A 19,800-nucleotide genomic window follows, 5' to 3' on the forward strand; every position below is an offset into this window, starting at 1 on the left:
CTACTAAAGAAAATAGTATGTTGAAGCAATATTATGATAAAATCAGTATTCGATTTTTTTCAAGAGAACTTCTTTTCAGATTACAGCAACATCTTTATTAATGATGTTTATAAAAAGAATGACTTCCCTTTCTTTGCAGCTTCTGCGCCCTCCGAACGCCCTTGCTTTATCGTCCCGCTTTCAAATGTTATGGCACGTGCAGGGCAGAAACTTCGACTGGAATGTACAATTTCTGGAGAGCCACAGCCCCAAATCACATGGCTCCATAATTCTAAATCCATAAAAGAGACGAGAGACACAAAGGTGGGTGCTGTAAAATATAGTAAATATGGCAGTTAGAGTGAATTAATTATGCAATTCTTTCCAGTATTTATGAGAATCCCGAGATCCTGGGAATAATTAAATGGAGTCAGTAAATAAACATGTATGCTTATATATTTGAAATTTAGACAGGTTTTAGTAAATAAAGAAATATTAAAAAAATAGATATTCATTTATTAAAAGTTATTTATTAAAATTACATTATATTGTTTATAATATATAGAATTCATAGTGTAGTATTCGTTACATAATTATCATTCATAAGCAGGTAAAAGCAATTGTCTATTAATTCTGTCTCATGAAAATACTGTTTATTACATCTGCAATGAAATCTATACTTAAATTTATTAAATTGAACTAGTCGTTATTTCTTTTGAAATTTCGTTTTCCTTCTTGCCAAAATATAGTAGTTTTTTATATTATCAGAAATATTTCCTGGAATTTAATCAGCAATTCTTGATCTAGGATCGTTATTTTATGTGCTCCAATAAGTAGACTCATTAGCCTTATCTATAAAAGGTTTCGAATTTAAATGCTAATTTAAATTTTTAACTGATCAACTACACTCATGTCCATAAATTAAGGATAATGCAAAATCAGGCAAAGGAAGAATTAGAAGCAAAACAAATTTGACTTATTTGTAAAGCTTATTTATTAAACAAAAGGTAAAGAGAGAAAAAAAAAAAAAAAAAAAAAAGATGCTATTTTTTTGATATTATTAAAAAAAAAAAATTAGCGATTTTTTTCTACCTAGAGCAAATTACAAAAAAAAAAAAAAAAAAAAAAACACCTTTTTACAAAAAACCAATATTACATAGTTGGTATGATTGTTAATACATTGTATGTGTCCCAGACGATGCAATACGGTCCGTACAACACCCAGGCATGCTGAGTATCAAATTATCCATCTGATCCTGGGGGATATTACACCACTCAAAAAGCAATGCTCTCCGAAGTTCCGGTAGACATGTAGGAGGAGGTTGACGGGCTGCAACTCGTCGGCCAAGCATGTCCCACACGTGCTCTACTGGATTCAAGTCCGGTGAGAATGCTGGCTAGTCCGTACGGGTGATATCCTCCGATTGAAGGCATTCGCTTACGATGTTTGCACGATGAGGAAGAGCGTTGTCATCCATAAACACAAATTGTGCGCCCATGGCGCCCCGAAACAAACGTACATGTTGTTCCAGAATGACGTCCCGATAGATTTGGCTTGTCATGGTTCCAATTTGAACATGCTGGTCAGTTCTGGAAATCTGAATAATTCCACCCCAAACGAGCATTCCTGCACCACCGTAAGGGTGTCGTTCAATGATGTTTTCTTGGTGGTAACGGGTACTTGGAGCTCTCCATATGAAAGTCCGGCGAGAATCAAACTGCAAGCTAAACCTCGACTCGTCGGAAAACATCACACAAGCCCACTGTTGCGGTGCCCACAATGCATGCCCTCTACTCCAGGCTAACCGCAGGCGACAGTGAGTTGCAGTAAGTGGAACGCATCTGACAGGTCTACGAGCGTATAGACCAATCTGCCCTAAGCGTCTGTACACGGTCTGCCTTGAAATTGTCGTACCAGTGGCTGAAGAGAGCTGACGAGACAGGTCTGAGGCTGTGTTCCGCCTGTTTCTTTGGCAGTAACTGCCAAATACCGGTCCTCATTCGGCGTTGTAACTCTGGGGCGACCTGTGCTGTAACGTCTACTCACATTACCATCATCTTGGAATCGTCGCCAAAGCCTGGAGATGACACTCTGGGCAATTCCAAGTTCGCCTGATACTTCCAGTTGGGTACGCCCACATTCCAGACGGCCGATAATTCTACCACGTAAAAAATCATCCAAATGCGTCCTTTGTGTCATAACTATTCGGTTATCGCACTGAAATGCTTATAAAGCGCCTGCGAACAATTTTACTTCTTTGCCTGTATGCGTTATATATCACTCTCTTACGCTCTCGTCATTCTGACGTACCATTGCTGTCATCTGCTTACTTCCTGAAATTTGCATATGATTCTTGAAGATGTGTGTAGTGATTTTGAAGATGATATATTTATTTTAGAGTTCGATTTCCGCGTGACTCCGAATTATCCTTAATTTATGGACATGAGTGTATATAGAACTGCTTAGTGCGTTCATTGTAATTGGATCATTTCTTACTGCTTTAAGAAAGAGAATATTCTTTGCTTCATTTGCACAACTGTAGATCTACTTCTTTAGAATATGGCATTTTCGTTACATTAAAAATAAACTTAAAATAATTTAATGATCCCAGAATATGTCGTGGAAGTATTTTACATCCAGGAATAAAAAAATCCCTAAGAACATATTGGATCCAGTTAAGAAACGTAAATATTTTATAAAAGTAAGCACGGTTAAACATTGTGTTGCATGAAAGTAATCCATGTTTTATCTACTACGAATGTATGAATTATTATTCAAAAAGCGAATCTCTGAATGAGAATCATTTTGGAGCGAGTGTAACGACTTCAGCTACAGTGATTTAAAGCAAACGTACTTAAACTATATAGAATGATGTTGTTCTATAATAAAAGTATATAAAATTATTTTTATAACAATAATTTACCAAGTTCTATCTTTTATTTAATTTCTAATATATATTATTAGCTACAACTAAGTGAATAGGTTTCTGTAGCTCGAGCTATATTTCATAATTCACTGACTAAATTATTATAAATTAAAACAAAGTTCAACTAAAATGTTTAGCTTTTTTAGCTTATTTTCTCTGTTTAAGTTACTGAAACTAAAATACACCTTCAAGTATCTGCGTAACTAGCAGAGTGGAAACTCAAGTATGACATGAATATCAGCAGTACAGAATGTAAGAATAACGTGTGCTATAAATTTGCAAAGAGTTGGTGATTTATTGCATATATACTTTCACCAGGTCGAGTTCCTTGCAAAAATTAAACTTAATCTTGTAGTTACGGTGACAACACGCGGTGATTATTTTCGTGTATGTTTCTTTTTCGTTTGCTGACGACAGGCACTGAGCAGCAAACGTATCGCAAGTAGGGCCAAAATTCTGTGCCTCTGAGAAATGTTGTAATATTTGGGATCAGTAATTAGGAACTAAAGCCTTGCTACTTCATTTTTCGAACATCCTGTATATGTCTTTAAGTTGAAGTTTCCTTTGCAGTAATCTTTTGTTATATGCATAAAATGAATGATGCATAATATCTTATTTTCATTTGAGAACATTTTGGGTTTAATTTGTCTTTTAGCGAATTTGAACTGAATTTCCTTTGATAGATTCCTTAGATAGATAGATTCCTTAGAAAGATTGCAAATGAATGTGCTTCACAGTGAAATTAAATCTAGAGGTTATAATATAAAAAGATATAATATAATACGGATAAAACTTCATTTGAGAAGTGTGCATTGAAGGATTTTCTTGTCACGCTAAAATCGCATTTAGTTGAATTTAATTATTTAAAGCAGAATTTAGTTCTAAAATATAAATAATTAAATAATTTTTGTGGTAATAAATGTATGTATAGACGAGATATTTAATTATTAATTATCCACTTAATTTTAGTTCCACTTTGATGGTCGCAATGCTACTCTTGTTATCACAGAAGCCTTTCCAAAAGATGCTGGTACTTACACGATCATAGCACGAAATAAAGCTGGTGAAGCTGTATCTTCCTGTAATGTGTCTGTCAAAGGAAGATTGCCATTGGAGACGTCGTAAGTGACACAACTTAATTTACGCAATTTTTATAGAATATCTGCTGCCTCTCTTTGTAGAGAGAGCTCTTCTGTGGTTAGAGAAGTATAAAATTCGTTTACATTTAGTTATTGTTTATATTCCTTGGCTAATTTGCAAGTCAGTTTTGTGAGCAACGTCTCGATAAAATCAAACAATAAAATTTCCAGTAATTTTTTGCATGCCAAGGGGAAATTTTAGTAAATTAAACGTTTTATATAAAACTCTTGTTGGACATTACAACCTTTTACAGTATCAGACTGTTCACATATATTACAAATTTCATCATGGTAGCTTTATCTCACATGCATTAGTTTTGTCGGCAGTACGAAAAAAAACATCTTGTCAGTATCGTTTTTTAAAATGATTAACAATTTTTTAAGGATTTTTGAGTAGTTAGTTCCTATTGTCATTTACATTATAGCTAATAGTAATGGGGTAATAACCTTCATGGTGGTAATTTTAGTTTGCTGTTGATCCGTACTTAAATGAAAATAAAATCCATTTTTTATTGAGTTTATGCAAAAGTTATCTTTACATTGTTTTAATGTATGGAAAAGCTGTCTCTTTTGAGAGAACCCAACATAAGGTGTTTTTCTAGCTCCTCGAAACTTCATAAATTAAATCTTACTCTTAAGAATCTAAAAGACGTTTCTGTAAATCTGAAGGTTAAATTTTCTTTAGTTTTAAATTAATATGCTTGTCTACCATCTGTTATTAATATATATACAGTAAATCCACCCCAAACGCGATGAACTAATACAGCAGTGAATGGATACTGAGTGAAATAGCAGAGAACGAATACAGTAAACAAGCGGAAATATGAAAGAAAATAATTCCATTAATTAGAGGAAATATGACAGACAAAAGTCATCAGACCGTAAAATCATCAAAGCTAGTAAAATTCAAATGCTTAATATTTTTTTGCTGCTTAAATTTTTATTTCATATCTAAACACGTGATTGAGCTGTTAAGATGTTTGGTTTTGTGGCAACTAATAGTATCTTTAAAAGAATTTCGAAGTTTTTTTCTATATCACTATTAACGTTAAACTACAATTTTTAATCATGTTCCCTGCGATTGGAGAGCTGCCATCAGCCGAGTAGATAAGACCGCTGAACGCTAATAGTTGACTTGGATCCAGATGCCCAAGAGTGGATTGACCGCATGGGCAATTATCCGTCCTCTCAGACAGATTGTTAGTTTGCTTTGATACATTTTAGTAAATATGAGTCAATAAATCTGTCCTTTGTAAAATTTAGAATATTTCGTGGCTGCATTTTAAACTGTAGTTTGTTGGTCTTAGTCTAGTTTTTGTTTTTGTAATCAATTGGTCTTAATTAAAACGCTCTGTTACTTCCTTGCACAGTTAAAATGTGTAAGGAAGTAACATAACATGCTCAGTCTTTCTAAAATAATATCCTAACTGAAAAATTTTTCTTTTCAGTGACTCTGAAATTGCATCTGATATTGAACCAGCTAAGCCGCAGGTGAAACAACAATTGGAAAACCAAACTGTTTTTGAAGGGAATAAAGTGCGCATGGATTGCGTGATTGTTGGCCAACCGGAGCCGGAAGTATGTTTGATTTATTCGACACGTATTCGGTTTTTACATTTCTCAACTTTTGCTTTGCAGAATGATTTAAGCAATAAATGAATTTTTCAATTTTGATAAATCTTTCCAACTTCCGTTTTATATATATATATATATATATAGATATAGATATAGATTACACATTTTATATATATCATATGTTTTATATTTTATGTAGATATTTCTGTATAATCGATTAAATCTTAATTTAGAGAGGGAAGAAATTGAACTACATCGTAAATGATTAAATATTTTTACCTCCAGTGATCGACTAGATAAATCCACTGAACATTGGTAGTTTGATTCTATTTCAACTGGTGAATAAACTGGCTACTTGGGAATTTCCGTGGTTTTCACTGTGAACAAGAGCCAATTTTCCTGGGAAAATACTCCATGAAATTATTATTTCTCTTATATCACTTTGCCATAATCAAATAATCAATCTCAATTTACTAAATATTTCTGACGACTTCCAGAAAGAATAGTAGTATTTCCTTGCTAGCTTTGATTTTTTTTCAGTGTAGGTGAATTTAGCAAGATCTACTTTTTATAGATTCGCTACTTTACTGGAATTTTCCTGTTAACTACAATATGTTTATAAATAATTGTATGATTGTTAGGGTTTCACAACATACACGTCACGATGATGATAGAGAAATGCAACCTGATTGTGGAAATGCAGAAATATCAAAATTTTTTACTTAATGAAAAATTAATGTGAGTATTTCATTTTGTGACGTCATGTAATACCAGTGCAAAACAAAGTATATAGTTAAACTCGAGATATTACAAATTGTACTGTCTGTTATTCCAAGCATTCACGCAACTAAAACATGCATCCCCTCCTACCTACTAGTATGCGAGAGTTGATAACCAAGGGAATTTCTGTTTTGAAATCTATTACGCGGAGTATGTTGGTCAAGATATGGAAGTAATTAAAGGCTCACACATATATCTGTCATATTAAGAAAAGTACTCCCATTTAAAATTTCTGTACTTGCTTCAAAAAACTGAAATTTTATATAAAAAATGAAAAAAGTTATTCTTCCTCAAGATCGCAATAACCATTTATAGAGATGAAGCGATAAAATTTCAATGGAAGAAACATATGCATATAGCTTGCATCTTAGAGCATTTAGATTGTTGGAAGTGCGTAATTTGTTACAAGTATGAGAACATAATTAATGCGAAGTCATCATCATTATTTGTGTTGTTGGGGAAGAATACATATTATTGTAATTTTAGGCGCTGGTATTTTAATTAATAATTTATTGATCATGTTATGCAGTGTTATCAAATGTAACGCAAAACATAAAGCGGAGGCTGTTTACTAGCAAAATCCAACTGAAGAAACCGCAGTATCTCGATTGTGCACAGAAAAATACCCATGCGAATAAAAGCCGCACACAGCGTAAAAAGCTACATAAAGGGGAAAAAATACACTTGGAATCAAATACAGTTTCAAATACCTAAGGCGTATTTAAAAAAAATCTGTTATATTCTTTTTTGAGTTTGATGGTATTGAAGTACTTAAATTTAACTACTTTTTAAAAATTAGTGTATTCATAAGAAAACTGTCCCTTTTCTTATTACCTTTTCTCCCTTGTTTCAGGTTATATGGTACCACAATGGAAAACCTGTCAAAGAATCTGATGATTTCCAACTGCTGTTCGAAGGAGATCGTTGCACTCTTATCATCAAGATGGCTTATTTAGAAGATTCTGGCACTTATAAATGTGTCGCGATTAATTCAGGTGGAGAAGCTTCCAGTGTTTGTCAACTAAAAGTAGAACGTAAGTAACCTATATCTAATTTACCTTTTCTACAAATTAAAATCACTCATGTAACGTAAGAAGTGCTACCAATAGGAGGTAAGATTTTCAAAAGGGGAGATTAAATTATACAGGGAATAACAGGAGATCCTGTCAGCGTTAGAATCTGTTGCATCGATAAGAGAAAAATTTCGAAACGTCCTAGGATATACAGTGTTAGAGCATTGTAGAACAAATTTGGAAACAGAGGTGCTTCCTTAATTTTTTTTCTTTTATTAATCCCTTTATTGAATATGTTTTGTTGCAGATAAGGTTGGGCTGTGATACTAAGCTGAGTTTCTAAGTTTTTACAGTATATGTAATGGATCTCACACAGACGGTGTCCAAGATTGCTTTAGACAGTCCAATTTCCATGTTCAGATATTGTTTTCATGAGTAACCTTGAAGATATAAAAATTCTTCTGCGAACTTGTAAAGTTCAAAAACCAGTTGTTTTACACTGAAGTGAAAAAAGTCATGGGATACCTCCTAATATTTTGTCGATCCTCCTTTTGCCCGGCGAAGTGCAGCAACTCGACGTGGCATGGACTCAACAAGTCGTTGGAAGTCCCCTGCAGGAATATTGAGCCATGCTACCTCTATAGACGTCCATAATTGTGAAAGTGTTGACGGTGCAGGGTTTTGGGCATGAACTGACCTCTCGATGATGTCCCATAAATGTTCAATGGCATTCATGTCGGGCGATCTAGGTGGCCAGATCATTCGCTGGAATTGTCCAGAATGTTCTTCTAACCAATCGCGAGCAATTGTGGCCCGGTGACATTCCGCATTGTCATCCATAAAAATCCCATCATTGTTTGAGTACGTGAAGTCCATGAATGGCTGGAAGTGATCTCCAAGTAGCTGAAGGTATCCATTCCCAGTCAATGATCGGTTCAGTTGCACCAGAGGACAGAGTCCATGCCATGTAAAAACAGCCCAGACCATTATGGAACCACCACCAGCTTGAACAGTGCCTTGTTGACAACTTGGGTCCATGGCTTCGTGGGGTCTGCGCCACACTCGAATCCTACCATCAGCTCTTACCAACTGAAATCGTGACTCATCTGACCAAGCCACGGTTTTCCATTCGTTTAGGGACCAACTGATATGCTCATGAGCCCACGAGAGTCGCTGCAGGCGATGTCGTGCTGTCAGTAAAGGCACTCGAGTCGGTCTTCTGCTTGCATAGCCCAAGGAAGACAAATTTCGCCGCACTGTCCTATCGGACACGTCCCTCGTACGTCCCACATTGATTTTTGCGGTTATTTGACGCAGTGTTGCTTGTCTGTGAACATTGACAACTCTACGCAGACAGACATTGACAACTCTACGCAGATGTCGCCGGTCTCGGTCGTTAAGTGCAGGTGGTTGGCCGCTGCGCTGTCCATGGTGGGATGTTATGCCTGAAATAGATACTCTCGGCACATTCTTGACACTGTGGATCTCGGAATGTTGAATTCCCTAACGATATCCGAAATGGAATGACCCATGCGTCTAGCTCCAACTACCATTCCGCGTTCAAAGTCTGTTAATTCTCGTCGTGCGGCCATAATCACGTCAAAGCCTCTTCACATGAATAACTTGAACACAAATGAAAGCCCTGCCAAAGCACTTCGCATTTATACATTTTCTACGCGATACTACTGCCATCTGTATATTTGCATATTGCTATCCCTTGACTTTTGTCACTTCAGTGTAGTGCTTCCAACCCCTTGCTGGATTCTATGTTCCTCTGACTTTTGGGTTTCATCCCTAGACAAAAGTAATCTAAATTTAAATTATGCACATTTTTCTGAATAAAAGGTGTAAATTTTATTAAGTCCATTTTTAATTGCGTCTGTATCGTCCCCAGCACATGGCACTTCGAAGATTATTATCAACCACACCTTGCATTCAGATTTCGTTTGTCAAATCAAAATGGCCCGTTGTACATTTATAGTTTAACAATAGTAATTTTAATTACCATTTATAGTAATTTATAGTGTACCAGTATTTAATAGTCTAAATTTGCGACCCACATGCTATTGAAATTTATACTGACCCTCAAACATACAGCTGAGAATTGAAGCGACGCACATGCTTGCTGTTGAAGAAACAAAAAGAGGAGTAAAAAGAAGAAATAACATTTAAGAAATATGTACATAACTATTAGCAATGTATCTATAACTATTAATTATTAAATTTAAGTAAAAATAATACTTCAAAACATTTCTGGACCCAGCAAAATTTCTCTATCGAGCACATTTTGGGAACCACTGGTCTAAACTATTTCACGGTTATTCTAGTACATCTTTTATGTTTCTTAGCTCACATAGCTTCAGTACTGCAATCATCAAAAGCCTATTGTTGGTTATTAGTCGCACATGGATCGTAAATTATTCTTTAACTTAAAAATGTGATAATATAAGAATACATAATTTGTCGCAAAATCCTCAAATGTGTAAGAAATGTATCTTTTTGTGTAGTTTATTTATTATTATTTTTATTATTTCGGGTCTAAAACATTTAAATCTCGAAAAACGATTGCTGCTAAAATCGAAACAATATTTCAGAAATTACTGATTATATTCAATGAAACACTTCGTATCTAATTGTATTTCGTTTGACTGAATTCAAAATTAATTTTCAGTTGGATATTTTGATAAGAAGAAGCATGCAAGTACTAAAAATAAGGTTCAAAATATCATGCTTTAAAATGTAGATGCGAATTTAAATAAAAATTAGTATTAACTCTAGTTTCAGTTCTTCAGTCATACAATTTAATAACAAAATAGTATATTACAACTTTAGATTATAAAGATCTACGAGTATTTCTTTAAGTACAAATTCAAATTCTCTTTTCTCACATAACTTGTTTAACTGCACATTCAGAACTATTTTCTTAACATGTTGGCATTTCTTAAAATAAGTATTGCGGGAATACTTTCCTGCGATATATAGTTTTCTTATTTCGTATTTTATTGTGCGAATGTTTTATTATTGTTTTGTCATTAGTAATTTTTTTTCATTTTTTAGCTGTTGTAGAAACTGTACAGAAGAGGTAAGCTTATTTTATTATATTTGTGTTTTAAAATATTTTAGTGCTTAAAAACTTCTTTCCTTCTTTTTAGAAGTATTAGATAGTATTAGATAAACTGATTAAGAGGTATTAGGTAAGAAATATTAGATAAACTGACTGCTTTTCCGATGCATTATTTTAGTTATCACATTGTTTTGAAATTTTTTAACAACAATAATTTTGTTGTATGTAATGGCGATTTTTTTCCACTTTTTGAAACAAAACTGAAAATTAAAAAAAAAAAAAAATGTTTTAAATTAAAAATCAAAAATTCTGTTTATATTAATTACCAGTCCTCAGAATTTCGAGATATACACAATGCAAACGTTTTACAAAGCCTTTTATTGATAACATTAGTTCTTAAATGACAGATTGAACTTAATAATTTGCAGTCATTTGTTGAAAGTGCTTGTAGTATAAGTTTCTCACATAAAAGTGAAACAGTTGAGAATAATAAAATAGAATCGTCTTTTCAAGGTGCATTGTAAGTGTTTATTTTTAAATTTTTGTATTATCTGTAAATTTGAATTAAGCGTTCTCAATGGTTTTGAAGCAGAAATATTTTTAAGTGAAGTACTGCATTTAGTATGAAACTTCTTCAGCCCTGGAATAAAAACGTATTTTTTTGCAGTCACGTGAGTCAAAAGGATATTCTCCTAAGTATCGAGAAAATGGATCCACCCAAATTCGTGAAATTACTGGAAGGCTTGGCTGTGACGGAAGGTCAGCCTGTTGTTCTGGAATGCCAGTTGCTGGGAGGTCCAGAAACCACTTTGTCTTGGTACAAAGATGGACTTCAAATAATGAATTCACCCGCGTACCAGGTAACGACAAATAAATCTTTTTCTCATAGCTTGAATAAACTTTTCTTTAGAATCACAGAGGATTACCTTTATCACTGCCAATATGTTAATGTATTTAAATTAAAATGGTTTCTCATAGAGTATATTACTATGTTATCAGTTGTTGGAGTTAATATAGCAAATCTAACGAGTTTCCTGAAAGAAATAAAAAAAAAAAAAAAAAAAAAAAAAAAAAAAAAAAAAAAAAACTGAAAATAGCGTAGAAAATAATTGCTTTTCTATAAACAACTTTAACGGTTTATATACAGGGTTTAAAATCACTCGTGAATAGAAATATATATTTATTACAGTAAAAGAGCTTTAAAAGTCAGTTTAATTCCTTACAGATGATTTAGGTAACCGATTATATTACTTTTCCTTGAAAAATAACGCATTCGTTACCAGCTTTGATACAGTTCGATTACTTTCTGTATTTCTCAACAGGGTTACATTTATTCCACTAGTGTCAAGTCATTAATCTAGAACTCGTCCAATATTTTTATTTATATCTGGATGCAGTTAGCTTCTAGCTCTTCCTGGGAATCAAGGGTGTTTGGTAAAATTTGCAAGGATGAAGCTAACATCAATACTGTAGTCTAAAGGCAGCTGAGTAACTGAAGAAAGATGACTTCCGGGAGTTTTACAAATAGTTTCCGTACAATGTTTGAAGTAATAAATCGAAAATGTTCTTGATTATAATGAAAAGTATTAAATAGCAAATGGATTAATAATTTGATACTTAAATCATTCATGTAGTATTCAGATAGTCTAGCATGCCATAGCCATAGTTAATTATCTATAAGTAATCAGTCCAAGAACCAGTCAACGGCATTGGAATGGATATTCTGTCATGTAAAAACTGAAAGTCGATCTTTTTCGACAGTAAAATCTTAGTATCTTCACATGTATTTACAACAAAATTTGGACATTCCCTGCTCAGCGAACTTAATTGCACTACAGGTCTCCCACTCCTCAGAACCAGGTGCGGAGGTTCAACCTCCGCTCTGGTCCCTCAGAGAGAGAGACGCACCGCCTAGGAAAATCTCCCAGACGGCACTGGTCGTTAATTTGCTACCTACCAGTCGCTCGGGCTGCCCGTTGCAGTGGGACATTACCCAGCATACCCTGAGACGCTAACCCCCGGGCTACTAGTATCACGTTAGTACTTGTCTGACCCCAAGGCCGGCCAATAAGTGACCCTGAAGGCCCTGGAAAACCCAGGGCCTTAACCACCAAGTTCATAAATTTTATACCCCCGTGGCCGAGACTGCCTAGGTACAGATCCTAGCCAGTAGCTTCGTAGAGTTCTTCTCTACGTCGCCCCCCGGGGGGGGAAGATAGACTCTTTTCCGTATTTCCTCTTTCTTTGTGACTTAGTTTAGCTGCATCACTTGTTCCATGATAAAAACCCGCAATGGCCGAATTTAAATTACTTATAAATAATAATTAAAAATAAATGTCGTAGGATTATAAATGAAACACCAAGTTTCACTTTTAGAGACAATATTTATTGAAAGATGAAATCTGGTGCAATATTGTTGCAGTCCGTAAGCAAATATGAATTATGATATTTACTGGGTCAAATTAATTTTAATTACTGTAAAAAAATATCGACCACCAATATAAGAAGTCACATTGGGGATTCGTCTTGCCTTCCCTCGTAAGTTGTACAACTTATACAAAATTGTTCGTTTACGCTCCGCTCAAGTACTATCGTGGCGTATTTTCTTTCATAGATCTGCTGTACATTAGTGGATTTCTCGTGTAGTACTGATCTATGTTTTTTATATTCTAGATTCAGACTGAAAGCTGTGGACTTTCCAAACTAACCATTCCTATGGCGAAGATCAGTGATCGTGGCACTTATTCTGTGAAAGCGCAGAACAAAGCTGGAGAAGCTCAAAGTATCTGTACATTATCAGTGTCTCCTGAAACAGTTCCTATGAAATTTAGACAAATATCTCAAGAAACCCCTCCAGTCTTCATGCAGCATATAGAAAACCAAGTACTTCAACCTGGTGCTACTGCACGATTTGAAACAATTGTTGAAGGTAGCCCCAAACCTACGGTAAAGAAACTTTTCATGCATCAATTTATTTTAAAGCTTCTTTTTATTTCAGGTGAATCCTATAAAACTTTCAAAGTAGTTAAAATACGTACATGTGCCAAGTATATTATTATGACTACTGGGGTATAATGTCACGGATTGCGCTGATATAATAATAATTGTTCAAATAAAGATTAAAATTCTGTTTACAGATATTATTTAAAAAATATTTATAAAATTCATCAAAAGACGGCAGTAACTCACAGTGATCAAGCGACAGATATGCTGTGATCGCATTCATATATGCACATATAATTTCAAATGAGGTTTTTGAAAATCCATTAATTTATTCCTTAATCAGTGTTACAAAATCTTCAGGGATTACTCCCCAACCCTTGCAGTCTAATACTTCTTTTTTCGCATTTGCTTGCTGTCCCTTTTCACATATATGGAGCCCATTCAATGACCTCTTGCATGTATTTTAAGATTAATGATTTTTATTTTAAGGTAATCGTGAGAACATTCCATATTTAAATAGCATTTTGAAAACAGCTTGAGCCTTTCGCAGATAGCGATAGTCCTTCCTGATGTCCACATGATATCTCAAGTGGGCATGATTTAAGCCATTTGATGCTGACATGCCATTATTAGCCGCCCCTTATGTTTTATTGCAGCTTTTCAGTACTTAAAACAGTTAGTCTTCTCTGTTTCTGTTCCATTTCTTTTTAATTTTTCCCAATGTTTCCTCTTTAGTTTTTAGTACAAATGGGCGTACTGAAGATTTAAAAATTATTTATAGATAATGAATATAAAAGCTGAACTTTTTAATAACTTCTAATTCATGTTGCATTCAAGAAATTATGGCAAGATAGATAATTAATGCAATGTCAGGAAAAGTATGCCAATATTTTGGTATTACATCGAAATGATTTGTAAACGCGATCGATACTGTAATGACATTTTTTTAGAAGAAGCATTTTTTTGGAAGCACTGGGAGGTACTCAGCAAGTTATCCCATGATATATAATAAATGAAATAAGTATTTTGTAAAACTTATGTTTGTATTGATTTACTGGTAGATCAGTTTTAAAAGCATTTTAGGTAGGTTTTCTGCAAATTAACATTGATATAAAAACTACTAAATATCTTTAGGAAAGAGACATATGCCAATCTGAAAAGTAAAATTACATGAAAAAGAAGCACTGCATGAGTGTAAGTTTTAAGCAAAACTTGAACGATTTCAATGGATTTTCTTTTCTTCATAAGCAAGGAAATTTTGTTCCTTTGAAACGAACGATTTCAATGGAATTTCTTTTTTTCAGAAGCAAGACAATTTTGTTCCTTTGAAACATATGCTAATCTATGCTTTGCTAAAAAAAACTAATGTTTAGCAACAGGAATTGACATATCATGAGTAAACTGGCTAAGTCTTGTAGTTAATTTTGGCTTCGTAGCATTTTGGCTTCGTAGTAATTTTGGCTTCGTTTTGTGGTTAAACTTTCTGTGATGTCTCCTTTTGTAATATTTTAGCCAAACGTGTTTTTTAACCTAATTTTATTAAATATATAATTCGATTTCTTTGTAATATTTAATTAAAGTTTTGCTTACTTTTCTTGTATCTAATTCGAATTCTTGCACATTTGTGTTTAGATGAAATCGTTAAAATATTTACTAGTTATTCTACGTGAAATGTAATGTAACAAATGCAGAAATAAAACAATCAACCAGAAAATGAATATATGAAACTTAAAAATATCCGTCTTCATTTTTTTAATTGAATTTCGTACGATTTCGTACGATCGTAATTTTTTTAATTTTCTAAATATAATTTTTAACTCCCATCAAACTTTCGTTTCTTTTGCATTTTATTTACAGGTTCGGTGGAATTTCCAAGGAAAAGGTGTTCCAAAGGATGAACATTATAATGTGGGTACTGATGGGGAAAAGAAGTACTGGCTGGTTATTCGCGATGTATCAAAAAATCACACTGGGAGGTACTCAGCAATTGCTGAAAACAACGCCGGCATCGCTACAACTTCCGCATATTTGTCTGTTGAAGGTAAAAATAAGTTTCTGTATTTTCGGGTATGTCTTAATGAAGATAGTCTTAAAACTAAAAAAACTTTTGCCTTTCTCTAGAAATGAAAATAATTAATAACTATAGAGATATAATAGAAACTTAGGTATGAGTGAAAAATTTTGTTTTATAAGCTTAGTTAATACTAGTTATTTTCAGTTAATAATGATTATTGTTTTATATATGTTACATGGTTATATCTAATAGGTAAAGAGTTATCCATTTAAATTTATTTCATGCATTATTTTTGTTTATTTTAATTCCAACCTTTTTTGTTATTTTATTCCTGCACCATGGTTTCTAAAATTACTACATAGATTAAATTTTGGATAACCACTTTATAATTTCTGCATTATGTATGAGGAGCATGGCTGGCTTTCTTTTATTGTTGTATGGACAAGTCTTTATAAGTTTTTGTGGTTAAACACTGATTTGTCCAGGTGAGTAGGGCCTTACTTTTAAATCAAATCATATCAACACATTGCCTTTACATGTTTGCCCTGAACAAGCATTTTTAAAAGTATTTGAAATGTTTTATTAATGTCTTTAAAAGATACACCAAACTTACGTTTAGATCAAAATGACTGTTAATTTTCAATGCAATGTGTGCAGCATGCGTTTTGAATTGCTGGTGTTACGATTAAGGAAGCGCCAAAAAAGAATCATTTTCATTTAATTTACGGTTTTGTTAAGCCACATTAACTCCTCCTTTGCTTCTAAATCAGTTCTTAATGCATTCTGAAAATTATTGCCTTAGATGAACTTTAATTACGGCGCAAATTTAAACAAAACAAATAATGTATATTAAACCCGACTTTTATTTATGCATCACATGAGGTTTTGACAATAACAAAAAGCACGTCACAATCCAAATCTAGCTTTTTACAACACATATGCAATGTAACTTAAACTTGTAACTTATAGCCTTGAGAAGTTAATCTTTCTTCTAACTAATTTTCGTAATGAGTAACTTAAAATCAAAGAGGAAATGAACATAGGACAAGTAAAACTAAATATTAGACTCAGAGCGTGGATACGTTATCAATCGCAGTAAAATAATTCACTGTCCATCAGAAAAAAGAAATTTTCATCGGCTTATTTGAATATATTTGAATTTTTTTGAGGCCATGGTGTACTAGTTAAATGGAGCAACAAGATAGGTGAGTTTAAACAAGTACTCATTAATCGTTAACGTTGAAATCTAAATCATGTTTTGTGCTGCTTTCAAAAATATTCTTTTTATTCTAGCTTTACTATTTTATGTATGTTCGCTGATATCATCTTGCGCAGGGAACATCATACATAAGTTGAGGGGAAATGTAGGAAAAGTGATCTTAATCAACAAATGTTTCAGATAAATAAACAACATAACAACAGAATAGGCTGTTTGGGGAGGAAATAATCGATGCTATTTGTACATTCAGTCGTGTGAAAAAGACATGTTTCTGAGATGTAAAATTTATGCTTTTTTTCCCTCATACAGCCATACACAGCGTTAGAGATTCCTTATTACGAAAGTGATGTAGTTCCTATCATTGCCTTTTCATCTCCCTGCTACAAGCTAATATTAATAACATAAATTTCGCATTACAATTATGCATATTACAAAGCAAATTCATATTACAAACTTTAATTTAATGGTTATTTATTTGTTTTACAGAAGCCTCGCTGCCAGAAATTGATTCGGCGTATGAAGAAAACATGTGAGTTTTTGAAAAAAAAAATACATATTCTTTTTTTTTTAATTATATAGTATAAAAAATTTAGAAGAGTTTACGATATATGAATAGCAGATAATTTTAGCTCTTATTTTCTAATATTAGATTTGATGTTATATAAATCAGGTATCTACCCGGACTTTAAGATGAAACAACATTCTTTCTTAGGTATATTAACTTTAAATGCTGAATAAAATAATAATCAACTACAAAAATCGACGTAATGTGAGTAAATGTGCGAGACTTTAGCTTCGAAGGTTAAATAGAATTTTTTCTTTGACTGCGAAAGTAAAAAGGATGTCAGATAGGGATGTGCCGTTACTAGGACAATAAGTAAAATTTTGAGAAGGCTGTAAATGGTAGATAGTCGCTGATGTAGTAAAAGCAACTATCAAATAAATTCTTGAAAAGCCGAGGGTAAACAAGGATTTAAAGGGGGATAATTAATCAGAGGCGAAAAATTGTAATGGATATGAAACGCCTTCAGGAAATCTAATTCTCCATTTTCCATCAGATTACTGACGTCACGCCGATTCTTGTTGTTCATTAAAGTTTCTTTAATAGTTTATAGTTTTAAAAGTTTCTTTAATACGGAATAGTTTAATAATGAATAGCTTCTTCTTCGGTTTGTTCTTTTTCTTGCATTAACTTTGTGTAATAAAAACGGTTTACACGTCTTGGCAGAATATGACGCTTGTCCTGCTCTTAAAATAACAAAAATGTATATATTATTGACACCATACGAAACCAGAACCTCTAAACCAGTTGTTTCGAGAAAAAGTATGAAAGAGAAGGTTTTGAGGAACTAAATTACGACTTTAAACATGAAAAGCCTTTTCTAAGCATTTGAGCGAAAATGCATCTTTTTGATTTATGAGAAACACTACAAGAAATGCGTTTAGTTGTAAGTAGTGTTGCGGTTTTGGTGAGGGGCCGATTATTGTATATTTAAAAAATATTTATGTATATTTAGATGCATAATTTCTCATTCTCCCTTTTTTTGTTATTAGAGCTCAATCTATGGTTATGACTCGAAAAACAGTTGTGGAGAAGAGTACGATAAGTAGCACCATAGACCATGTAAGTAATTTAAATTACTTTTACCGTACGTAACTATTTATCCTGAAATAACTCAGCTGAGAATTCCACAGTCATTTCTTTGAATGAAAAAATAAACAATCGTGTTATTTAAAATTGAATTGCATTTTTATCTTACAAAGTTAAGTGTAAAAATGTAAAAATTAACTTGCATGCATACATGTAAAATATAACTTACACACATTAAATTTAAATAAAGCGCAGAAGAATAAATAAATTGTTCAAGGATACGAATTTTAAATTTTTAGTGTATAATACTGAACTTTTGTTATGTGAAGATGATGATGATATATTTTAGCAAAATAAAGCAACGCAAGCTCAGCATTGTCGAGAATTAACATTTTGTCTGAAGTTTTCCTTTTTATGCTAATTTTCTGTGAATCTTAGATTACTTATCTAAATGGAAGACATTGATTTTTATTTCCATAACTATTGAATCATGAAATTTGTGTGAAACAATATTTTAATATACTTAAATTTTTAATATTTCTTATTTAAATTTTAATAAAAGTAATCTATAACGAGAAGCGGCAGATTTGTGTACACCTCCGCACTGGTGTCTGCATTACGAGGTGTAGCCGTAGCTCAGTCGCTCAAAAGGCCAGTACGAAATGGCCAAACTCTTTTTGTCGTCGTGAGGGATAACGGATTTTAATGGCATCCTAGTTAAGTTATCAACTGAAAGTGGTAATGAATTACATAAAGCAGAATTCTTGGGATTGTTGCAGCTATACCATTCTCCAGATAAGCTGCTTTAAAGCAGCAGCTACACTACAAGGTAAATTTACTTAACTTCCGTCGAACAAAACTTTCCCAGCAATTTTGTTTACGTAGCTAAGTTGGCGTCTTTAATCATTAGCTCGAGTCGGACATGAAATAGAATTCTTTTATTCTCACCTGCAGAAGTTGACTCTATTATCTTTTACCTAGCTGCTGATTGGTTTATTTGCCTGAAGAAATATTTTAGATCTCCGAGTAAAACGTTGCGTGTTAGAATCTATTTTTCAAATTGATACTTAGAGAGCATGTTTCTAGGAAAAGGTACTTGTTGTGTCTCGGATGTTGCAGTCTAAAATCAGCTTAAGAAAGCGATGCATTTTCCATGCAGCCATTTATTGAATTCTGAATTTTGTTCAACTGAATTTTGAATTTTCGCTGTTGCAATTTCGGTATGATAGGATAAATGCGGCACATGCTTTCGAAGTTTGTTGTAAGCAAATAAAGGATGCTTTTGTTTGTTATAAAGTGATATGTAATGAAATAAAGGAATACATTGTAACGGCAGACTTTAGTATATTTCTGAAGAATACCATAGTTACTAAACTTTCCACGAGTATCACTGCCGCTTTGTCAGTTGCTGTAGAGCCTTTCTTTCTCTTCAAAGAAGAAAAAGCAAAATCCCAATGGCATAATTATTGCAATGTTTTTTGCTATCCAATAACTAAGTTGTAGTGTTTTAGCTGAGATAAATTTCTTTAACTGCTAGAACCTAGTAGAACTGATTT

At 33.2% G+C, this 19,800-nt stretch overlaps 1 protein-coding gene across 1 annotated transcript in view; it reads left to right on the forward strand.

Moving 5' to 3' along the window:
• The window catches only part of LOC118183992 (uncharacterized), a 543,427-nt gene that overhangs the window by 179,539 nt on the left and 344,088 nt on the right, over nt 1-19,800 (forward strand). Inside the window, exons 26-35 of the mRNA XM_085809921.1 lie at nt 140-303; nt 3,876-4,027; nt 5,494-5,623; nt 7,254-7,434; nt 10,471-10,495; nt 11,145-11,337; nt 13,151-13,423; nt 15,278-15,461; nt 17,140-17,182; nt 18,208-18,277. Coding sequence (XP_085666047.1) covers nt 140-303; nt 3,876-4,027; nt 5,494-5,623; nt 7,254-7,434; nt 10,471-10,495; nt 11,145-11,337; nt 13,151-13,423; nt 15,278-15,461; nt 17,140-17,182; nt 18,208-18,277 — 1,415 coding nt within the window. The remainder of the gene's footprint in view (nt 1-139; nt 304-3,875; nt 4,028-5,493; nt 5,624-7,253; nt 7,435-10,470; nt 10,496-11,144; nt 11,338-13,150; nt 13,424-15,277; nt 15,462-17,139; nt 17,183-18,207; nt 18,278-19,800) is intronic.

Source organism: Stegodyphus dumicola, chromosome 2 (genome assembly GCF_044657685.1).
Source record: "Stegodyphus dumicola isolate Sdum_Otavi_A_Nest chromosome 2, ASM4465768v1".
In the NCBI taxonomy this organism is placed as follows: domain Eukaryota; kingdom Metazoa; phylum Arthropoda; class Arachnida; order Araneae; family Eresidae; genus Stegodyphus; species Stegodyphus dumicola.